Source organism: Oncorhynchus gorbuscha, unplaced genomic scaffold (assembly GCF_021184085.1).
Source record: "Oncorhynchus gorbuscha isolate QuinsamMale2020 ecotype Even-year unplaced genomic scaffold, OgorEven_v1.0 Un_scaffold_1236, whole genome shotgun sequence".
Lineage (NCBI taxonomy): Eukaryota > Metazoa > Chordata > Actinopteri > Salmoniformes > Salmonidae > Oncorhynchus > Oncorhynchus gorbuscha.
This window is the reverse complement of record NW_025746072.1, coordinates 157566-169227: the sequence shown is the minus strand read 5'-3', so window position 1 is coordinate 169227 and position 11662 is coordinate 157566. Positions and strand designations below refer to the sequence as shown.

General features: G+C 41.0%; 1 protein-coding gene across 1 annotated transcript in view; it reads left to right on the top strand.

The window, feature by feature from the left end:
• LOC124021867 (dorsal-ventral patterning tolloid-like protein 1) overlaps positions 1-6131 on the top strand; it is a gene marked incomplete at its 5' end in the record, with an annotated part of 15402 nt that extends 9271 nt beyond the window's left edge. Inside the window, 2 exons of the mRNA XM_046337003.1 lie at positions 2701-2870; positions 5813-6131. Of these exons, the coding sequence (XP_046192959.1) occupies positions 2701-2870; positions 5813-5947 (305 nt within the window). The remainder of the gene's footprint in view (positions 1-2700; positions 2871-5812) is intronic.
• Positions 6132-11662: the final 5531 nt, after the last annotated feature.

Here is an 11662-nt window from a genome sequence, read left to right as displayed (position 1 = left end):
TTCTATTATACTCTATTCTACTCCATTCTATTATACTCTATTCTACTCTATTCTACCCTATTCTATTTCACTATATTCTACTCCATTCTATTCTACTCTATTCTACTCTATTCTACCCTATTCTATTTCACTATATTCTACTCTATTCTATTATACTCTATTCTACTCCATTCCACTCTATTCTGCTTTACCCTACCCTATTCTACTCTACTCTATTCTACCCTATTCTATTTCACTATATTCTACTCCATTCTATTATACTCTATTCTACTCTATTCTACCCTATTATATTTCACTACATTCTACTATATTCTATTATACTCTATTCTACTCTATTCTGCTTTACCCTACCCTATTATACTGTACTCTATTCTACTATATTCTATTTCACTATATTCTACTCCATTCTATTATACTCTATTCTACTCTATTCTACCCTATTCTATTTCACTATATTATACTCCATTCTATTATACTCTATTCTACTCCATTCCACTCTATTCTGCTTTACCCTACCCTATTCTACTCTACTCTATTCTACTATATTCTACTCTATTCTACCCTATTCTATTTCACTCTATTCTACTCTGTTCTACCCTATTCTATCTCACTATATTCTACTCCATTCTATTATGCTCTATTCTACTCCATTCCACTCTATCCTGCTTTACCCTACCCTACCCTATTCTACTCTACTCTATTCTACCCTATTCTATTTCACTATATTCTACTCCATTCTATTATACTCTATTCTACTCTATACTACCCTATTCTATTTCACTATATTCTACTATATTCTATTCTACTCTATTCTGCTTTACCCTACCCTATTCTAATCTACTCTACTCTATTCTACTATATTCTATTTCACTATATTCTACTCCATTCTATTATACTCTATTCTACTCTATTCTACCCTATTCTATTTCACTATATTCTACTCCATTCTATTATACTCTATTCTACTCCATTCCACTCTATTCTGCTTTACCCTACCCTACCCTATTCTACTCTACTCTACTCTATTATACCCTATTCTATTTCACTATATTCTACTCTATTCTACTCCATTCTATTATACTCTATTCTACTCCATTCCACTCTATTCTGCTTTACCCTACCCTATTCTACTCTACTCTATTCTACTATATTCTACTCTATTCTACCCTATTCTATTTCACTATATTCTACTCTATTCTACTCCATTCTATTCTACTCTATTCTACTCTATTCTACCCTATTCTATTTCACTATATTCTACTCCATTCTATTATACTCTATTCTACTCTATTCTATTATACTCTATTCTACTCCATTTCACTCTATTCTGCTTTACCCTACCCTACCCTATTCTACTCTACTCTATTCTACCCTATTCTATTTCACTATATTCTACTCCATTCTATTATACTCTATTCTACTCTATTCTACCCTATTCTATTTCACTATATTCTATTCCATTCTATTATACTCTATTCTACTCTATTCTACCCTATTCTATTTCACTATATTCTACTCCATTCTATTATACTCTATTCTACTCTATTCTACCCTATTATATTTCACTATATTCTACTCCATTCTACTCTATTCTGCTTTACCCTACTCTATTCTATTCTACTCTATTCTACTCTACTCTACTCTATTCTACTCTATTCTGCTTTACCTTACCCTACCCTATTCTACTCTACTCTATTCTACCCTATTCTACTCTACTCTACTCTATTCTACTCTATTCTGCTTTACCCTACCCTATTCTACTCTACTCTATTCTACTATATTCTACCTTATTCTATTTCACTATATTCTACTCCATTCTATTTCACTATATTATACTCTATTCTATTCTACTCAATTCCATTCAACTATATTATACTCTATTCTACTCTATTCTATTCTACTCTATTATATTATATTCTACTCTATTATATTTGACTCTATTATAATATATTCTACTCTTCTCTACACTTTTGTACTCTACTCTGTTCTACTCTACTCTATTATATTTTATTCTATTCTACTCTACTCTATTTTATTCTCCTCCACTCTACTCTACTCTATTTTACTCTACTCTACTCTATCTTACTCTACTCTACTCTATTTTACTCTCCTCCACTCTACTCTACTCTATTTTACTCTACTCTACTCTGTTCTACTCTACTCTATTTTACTCTACTCTACTCTATTTTACTCTACTCTGTTCTACTCTACTCTATTTTACTCTCCTCCACTCTACTCTACTCTATTTTACTCTACTCTACTCTGTTCTACTCTACTCTATTTTACTCTACTCTGTTCTACTCTACTCTATTTTACTCTCCTCCACTCTACTCTACTCTATTTTACTCTACTCTACTCTATTTTACTCTACTCTGTTCTACTCTACTCTATTTTACTCTCCTCCACTCTACTCTACTCTATTTTACTCTACTCTACTCTGTTCTACTGTACTCTATTTTACTCTACTCTACTCTATTTTACTCTACTCTGTTCTACTCTACTCTATTTTACTCTCCTCCACTCTACTCTACTCTATTTTACTCTACTCTACTCTGTTCTACTCTACTATATTTTACTCTACTCTACTCTATTTTACTCTACTCTGTTCTACTCTACTCTATTCTAATATGTTCTACTATACTCGATTGTACTCTACTCTACTGTACACTCGTCTCCTCTCTGCTCTCCTCTTCTCTCCAGGCCATACGGACTGTGAGTGGTTGGTGACGTCAGAGGAGGGTTACGGAATAGAGTTGACCTTTACGACCTTCGAGGTGGAGGAGGAGGCGGACTGTGGTTATGACTACATAGAGCTGTACGATGGTTATGACTCTAACTCACACAGACTGGGACGGTTCTGTGGTTCTGGGGTAAGGATGGGAGGGTATCACATACATAATGACTCTAACTCACACAGACTGGGACGGTTCTGTGGTTCTGGGGTAAGGATGGGAGGGTATCACATACATAATGACTCTAACTCACACAGACTGGGACGGTTCTGTGGTTCTGGGGTAAGGATGGGAGGGTATCACATACATAATGACTCTAACTCACACAGACTGGGACGGTTCTGTGTGGTTCTGGGGTAAGGATGGGAGGGTATCACATACATAATGACTCTAACTCACACAGACTGGGACGGTTCTGTGGTTCTGGGGTAAGGATGGGAGGGTATCACATACATAATGACTCTAACTCACACAGACTGGGACGGTTCTGTGGTTCTGGGGTAAGGAGGGGTATCACATACATAATGACTCTAACTCACACAGACTGGGACGGTTCTGTGGTTCTGGGGTAAGGAGGGGTATCACATACATAATGACTCTAACTCACACAGACTGGGACGGTTCTGTGGTTCTGGGGTAAGGATGGGAGGGTATCACATACATAATGACTCTAACTCACACAGACTGGGACGGTTCTGTGGTTCTGGGGTAAGGATGGGAGGGTATCACATACATAATGACTCTAACTCACACAGACTGGGACGGTTCTGTGGTTCTGGGGTAAGGATGGGAGGGTATCACATACATAATGACTCTAACTCACACAGACTGGGACGGTTCTGTGGTTCTGGGGTAAGGATGGGAGGGTATCACATACATAATGACTCTAACTCACACAGACTGGGACGGTTCTGTGGTTCTGGGGTAAGGATGGGAGGGTATCACATACATAATGACTCTAACTCACACAGACTGGGACGGTTCTGTGGTTCTGGGGTAAGGAGGGGTATCACATACATAATGACTCTAACTCACACAGACTGGGACGGTTCTGTGGTTCTGGGGTAAGGAGGGGTATCACATACATAATGACTCTAACTCACACAGACTGGGACGGTTCTGTGGTTCTGGGGTAAGGAGGGGTATCACATACATAATGACTCTAACTCACACAGACTGGGACGGTTCTGTGGTTCTGGGGTAAGGATGGGAGGGTATCACATACATAATGACTCTAACTCACACAGACTGGGACGGTTCTGTGGTTCTGGGGTAAGGATGGGAGGGTATCACATACATAATGACTCTAACTCACACAGACTGGGACGGTTCTGTGGTTCTGGGGTAAGGAGGGGTATCACATACATAATGACTCTAACTCACACAGACTGGGACGGTTCTGTGGTTCTGGGGTAAGGAGGGGTATCACATACATAATGACTCTAACTCACACAGACTGGGACGGTTCTGTGGTTCTGGGGTAAGGATGGGAGGGTATCACATACATAATGACTCTAACTCACACAGACTGGGACGGTTCTGTGGTTCTGGGGTAAGGAGGGGTATCACATACATAATGACTCTAACTCACACAGTCTGGGACGGTTCTGTGGTTCTGGGGTAAGGATGGGAGGGTATCACATACATAATGACTCTAACTCACACAGACTGGGACGGTTCTGTGGTTCTGGGGTAAGGAGGGGTATCACATACATAATGACTCTAACTCACACAGACTGGGACGGTTCTGTGGTTCTGGGGTAAGGATGGGAGGGTATCACATACATAATGACTCTAACTCACACAGACTGGGACGGTTCTGTGGTTCTGGGGTAAGTAGGGGTATCACATACATAATGACTCTAACTCACACAGACTGGGACGGTTCTGTGGTTCTGGGGTAAGGAGGGGTATCACATACATAATGACTCTAACTCACACAGACTGGGACGGTTCTGTGGTTCTGGGGTAAGGAGGGGTATCACATACATAATGACTCTAACTCACACAGACTGGGACGGTTCTGTGGTTCTGGGGTAAGGATGGGAGGGGGGGATAGATGGGGTAGGTGTCATTGAATGCTATTTAATCACATACATAACCTATGTCACCAAGAACTAGCCCTGGTTACCCAGGAACTAGCCCTGGTTACCAGTATTTGTTGTCAGTTATCTTGGCCGTAGGCAGGGTAACCAGGAACTAGCTCTGGGTAGCAGTGTTTGTTGCAATGTTGAAAATCCAACAATGTGTGGATAATGTTTTTTATTTATTTTAGAAGAAATAGTGAACTGTACTGTATGTTTTCATCTACTGTTATTATCTCTACCCTCCATCTTCTCACCTCTACATTACCTCTCTCTCTCTGATCCCCCTCTGTCTCTCTCCATCTCTCTCTCATCTCTCTCTCTCTGATCCCCCTCTGTTTCTCTCCATCTCTCTCTCTCTCTCTCTCTCTCTCTCTCTCTCTCTCTCTCTCTCTCTCTCTCTCTCTCTCTCTCTCTCTCTCTCTCTCTCTCTCTCTCTCTCTCTCTCTCATCTCTCTCTCTCTCTGATCCCCCTCTGTCTTTCTCCATCTCTCATCTCTCTCTCTCTCTAATCTCTCTCTCTCTCTGATCGCCCTCTGTCTCTCTCCATCTCTCATCTCTCTCTCTCTGATCCCTCTATCTCTCTCTGTCTCTCTCTGATCCCTCTCTCTCTCTCTGTCTCTCTCTCTCCCTCTCTCATCCCTCTATCTCTCTCTCTCTCCATCTCTCTCTCTCTCATCTCTCTCTGATCCCTCTATCTCTCTCTCTCTCTCATCTCTCTCTGATCCCTCTATCTCTCTCTCTCTCTCTCTCTCTCTCTCTCTCTCTCTCTCTCTCTCTCTCTCTCTCTCTCTCTCTCTCTCTCTCTCTCTCTCTCTGTCTCTCTCTCTCTCTCTCTCTCTCTCTCTCTCTCTCTCTCTCTCTCTCTCTCTCTCTCTCTCTCTCTCTCTCTCTCTCTCTCTCTCTCTCTCTCTCTCTCTCCCTGATCCCTCTATCTCTCTCTGTCTCTCTCTTTCTCTCCCTCTCATCCTGTCATCTCTCACCCTCCCTCCCTAGCCGAGAGAGGAGATCTACTCTGCGGGTGACGCGGTGTTGATCCGTTTCCATAGCGACGACACCATCAGTAAGAAGGGGTTCCACATCCGCTACACCAGCACCCAGTTCCAGCAGAACCTTCACACCAGGAAGTGAAGTCACAACACCCAGACCCCTAGCCTCACTGTGCCGACAAGACAACCACAGGCCCCTTTCCTCCTCTGACTGACAGGCGCCAAACACACACACACACACACACACACACACACACACACACACACACACACACACACACACACACACACACACACACACACACACACACACACACACACACACACACACACACACACACACACACACACACACACACACACACACACACACACACACACACTGTTTTGAGGAGAGGAGTGAGTGTGGGTGAGAACCGGAGAGAGGGGGAGGACTGATCAGTCCATCTCTTAACAGGGGAGCTTCTAGAACTCTGAGGACTACATGTGAAAAGAGACTGGATCACAGCTTCACACTGTAACAGGATTAATGGAACTGCTTTAACAATGGGAACTGGATTAAATACGGAAACTGGATTAAATACTGAAACTGGATTAAATACGGAAACTGGATTAAATTCTGAAACTGGATTAAATTCTGAAACTGGATTAAATTCTGAAACTGGATTAAATTCTGAAACTGGATTAAATTCTGAAACTGGATTAAATTCTGAAACTGGATTAAATACTGAAACTGGATTAAATAGTGAAACTGGATTAAATTCTGAAACTGGATTAAATACTGAAACTGGATTAAATACTGAAACTATTAAATACTGAAACAGTTTTAAATAGTGAAACTGGATTAAATTCTGAAACTGGATTAAATACTGAAACAGTTTTAAATAGTGAAACTGGATTAAATACTGAAACTGGATTAAATACTGAAACGGGATTAAATACTGAAACTGGATTCAATACGGAAACTGGATTAAATTCTGAAACTGGATTAAATTCTGAAACTGGATTAAATTCTGAAACTGGATTAAATACTGAAACTGGATTAAATACTGAAACTGGATTAAATACTGAAACTGGATTAAATTCTGAAACTGGATTAAATTCTGAAACTGGAGTGTGAACAGGAACTGGATTTAATACTGGAACTGGAGTGACTAACTAACTGACTGGCTGTTTGGCTGGCTGAGTCGCTGACTATTTGACTGAGTGACTGGCTGACTATTTTACTGGCTAACTGACTGACTGTCTGATTGGCTGGTTGACTGATTGACTGGCTGACTGTCTGATTGGCTGGTTGACTGATTGGCTGGTTGACTGGCTGACTGTCTGATTGGCTGGTTGACTGATTGATTGGCTGACTGACTGTCTGATTGGCTGGTTGACTGATTGACTGTCTGACTGACTGTCTGATTGACTGACTGACTGTCTGATTGGCTGGTTGACTGATTGACTGTCTGATTGACTGTCTGATTGACTGGCTAACTGGCTGACTGTCTGATTGGCTGGTTGACTGATTGACTGGCTGACTGACTGTCTGATTGACTGGCTGACTGACTGTCTGATTGGCTGTTTGACAGGTTGACTGTCTGACTGGCTGACTGACTGTCTGATTGACTGGCTGACTGTCTGATTGGCTGGTTGACTGATTGACTGGCTGACTGACTGTCTGATTGGCTGGCTGACTGATTCACTGATTGACTGGCTGACTGACTGTCTGATTGACTGACTGACTGTCTGAATGGCTGGTTGACTGTCTGATTGGCTGGTTGACTGATTGACTGGCTGACTGACTGTCTGATTGACTGGCTGACTGATTCACTGATGGACTGGCTGACTGACTGTCTGATTGACTGGCTGACTGTCTGATTGGCTGGTTGACTGATTGACTGGCTGACTGACTGTCTGATTGGCTGGCTGACTGATTCACTGATGGACTGGCTGACTGAATGATTGGCTAACTGATTCACTGATTGACTGGCTGACTGACTGTCTGATTGGCTGGTAGATTGATTGACTGGCTGACTGACTGTCTGATTGGCTGGTTGACTGATTGACTGGCTGACTGACTGTCTGATTGGCTGGTTGACTGATTGACTGGCTGACTGACTGTCTGATTGACTGGCTGACTGACTGTCTGATTGGCTGGTTGACTGATTGACTGGCTGACTGACTGTCTAATTGGCTGGTTGACTGATTGACTGGCTGACTGACTGTCTGATTGACTGTCTGACTGACTGTCTGATTGGCTGTTTAACAGGTTGACTGACTGACTGGCTGACTGATTCACTGATGGACTGGCTGACTGATTGGCTGACTGATTCACTGATTGACTGGCTGACTGACTGATTGGCTGACTGATTCACTGATGGACTGGCTGACTGACTGATTGGCTGACTGATTCACTGATTGACTGGCTGACTGACTGTCTGATGGACTGGCTGACTGACTGTCATACAAACCAAGAGACAACGTCCAGACAACTTACGGTGCTGACAACGTTCTGATCATCTTTGAGGTTTGACAAAGTCCTGACAATGTTCTGTTTAGAAAACGTTCTGACAACGTTCCGACAACGTCCTGACAACGTTCTGTTTGGAAAACATTCTGACAACGTTCTGACAAACTTCATACAAACTGAGAGACAATGTCTTTCAGACAACGTTCTGACAACGTTCTGACAACGTTCAGGCAAACTTCATACAAACTGAGAGACAATGTCTTTCAGACAACGTTCTTCTGAAAACGTCCTGACAACGTTCTTCTGAAAACGTCCTGACAACGTTGGGTTTTGACAGCACTTATATTGCCTTAGAACCAAATGTACGTTCTTGAGTCTCTCTAACATTAGTTGTTGTTTGTTTGTTTGTGTGTTTTGTTTTGAATAATTTGATTTGACAATGAGTTTGCAGAACTTGAAAGATTTATTGTTAAATAAGACAAAAGAGGAAACTGGTCAGGTGTGTGTGTGTGTGTGTGTGTGTGTGTGTGTGTGTGTGTGTGTGTGTGTGTGTGTGTGTGTGTGTGTGTGTGTGTGTGTGTGTGTGTGTGTGTGTGTGTGTGTGTGTGTGTGTGTGTGTGTGTGTGTGTGTGTGTGTGTGTGTGTGTGTGTGTGTGTGTGTGTAAAGAGTCGTCTCATGTATTGTATGTGCCAAGCTCCCGGTGATCCTGTCCCTCTGTAGGATCTGTCTAGACCTCTCTCCTCCATGTTTGTAGTTCTGTTCTATCATATCTCCTCCATGTTTGTAGTTCTAAGGAACAAAAATGGCTTCCTCTCTATGCTGAGTCATTAAAACTACACACAGGTAAAAGTTGACTCTGGTTCGTGATGTAAATGACTACTGAATGATACGGCAGTCATGATGTAATGATCTGTGTGTGTGTGTGTGTGTGTGTGTGTGTGTGTGTGTGTGTGTGTGTGTGTGTGTGTGTGTGTGTGTGTGTGTGTGTGTGTGTGTGTGTGTGTGTGTGTGTGTGTGTGTGTGTGTGTGTGTGTGTGTGTGCATCGTGGTGTGAAGGGCTTTGTGCGTGTGTGTGTGCATCGTGGTGTGAAGGGCTTTGTGCGCGTGTGTGTGTGTGTGTGTGTGTGTGTGTGTGTGTGTGTGTGTGTGTGTGTGTGTGTGTGTGTGTGTGTGTGTGTGTGTGTGTGTGTGTGTGTGTGTGTGTGTGTGTGTGTGTGTGTGTGTGTGTACATACAGTACTAGTCAACAGTTTGGACACATCGACTCATTCCAGGGTTTTTCTTTATTTTTTTACTATTTTCTACATTGTAGAATAATAGTGAAGACATCAGAACTATGAAATAACACATATGGAATCATGTAGTAACCAAAAAAGTGTTAAACAAATCAAAAATATATTTTAAATCAAAACTATGAATATTTCAAATCAGATGTTATTGGTCACATACACATGGTTAGCAGATGTTAATGGTCACATGGTTAGCAGATGTTATTGGTCACATGGTTAGCAGATGTTATTGGTCACATGGTTAGCAGATGTTATTGGTCACATGGTTAGCAGATGTTATTGGTCACATGGTTAGCAGATGTTATTGGTCACATGATTAGCAGATGTTATTGGTCACATGGTTAGCAGATGTTAATGGTCACATGGTTAGTAGATGTTATTGGTCACATGATTAGCAGATGTTATTGGTCACATGGTTAGCAGATGTTAATGGTCACATGGTTAGCAGATGTTATTGGTCACATGGTTGGCAGATGTTATTGGTCACATGGTTAGCAGATGTTATTGGTCACATGGTTAGCAGATGTTAATGGTCACATGGTTAGCAGATGTTATTGGTCACATGGTTAGCAGATGTTATTGGTCACATACACATGATTAGCAGATGTTATTGGTCACATGGTTAGCAGATGTTAATGGTCACATGGTTAGCAGATGTTATTGGTCACATGGTTAGCAGATGTTAATGGTCACATACACATGATTAGCAGATGTTATTGGTCACATACACATGATTAGCAGATGTTATTGGTCACATGGTTAGCAGATGTTATTGGTCACATGGTTAGCAGATGTTATTGGTCACATACACATGATTAGCAGATGTTATTGGTCACATGGTTAGCAGATGTTAATGGTCACATACACATGATTAGCAGATGTTAATGGTCACATACACATGATTAGCAGATGTTATTGGTCACATGGTTAGCAGATGTTAATGGTCACATGGTTAGCAGATGTTAATGGTCACATACACATGATTAGCAGATGTTATTGGTCACATGGTTAGCAGATGTTAATGGTCACATGGTTAGCAGATGTTATTGGTCACATGGTTAGCAGATGTTAATGGTCACATGATTAGCAGATGTTATTGGTCACATGGTTAGCAGATGTTAATGGTCACATGGTTAGCAGATGTTAATGGTCACATGGTTAGCAGATGTTAATGGTCACATGGTTAGCAGATGTTAATGGTCACATGGTTAGCAGATGTTAATGGTCACATGGTTAGCAGATGTTATTGGTCACATGGTTAGCAGATGTTATTGGTCACATGGTTAGCAGATGTTAATGGTCACATGGTTAGCAGATGTTAATGGTCACATGGTTAGCAGATGTTATTGGTCACATGGTTAGCAGATGTTATTGGTCACATGGTTAGCAGATGGTTAGGTCACAATGCGATTAGCAGATGTTATCTAACAAGTAATCTAACAATTTCACAACAACTACCTAATACACACACATCTAAAGAGATGGAATAGGAATATGTCCATATAAATATATGGATGAGTGATTGGTAAGATCAGTAGATGGTATAAAATACAGTATATACAGATGTTAGGGTATGGTCACATATGGTTAGCAGATGTTGGTATAAAATGGTCACATGGTTAGATGGTATAGAGTAGATGTTATGAGATGGTCAAGATGCATAGGTATAGCAGATGTTAATGGTCAAGATGCAGTAGATGTTAGATGAGTAATGTAGGGTATGTAAACAGATGCATGAGTAATAGGGTATGTAAACAAGATGCAGATGGTATAGAGTGTTATATACATATGAGATGAGTAATGTAGGGTATGTATGATATAGAGTACATATATACATATGAGATGAGTAATGTAGGGTATGTAAACAGATGTTATTGGTCATATGGTAGCCACAGATGTTATTGGTCATATGGTTAGCAGATGGTATAGAGTACAGTATATATGAGATGTTATATACATATGAGATGAGTAATGTAGGGTATGTAACATGCAGTAGATGTTATGAGTAATGTTAGGGTATGTAAACAAGTTAGTAGATGGTATTATATGGTATGACATGCAGTAGATGATGTTAGTATGGTATGAGATGAGTAATGTAGGGTATGTAAAC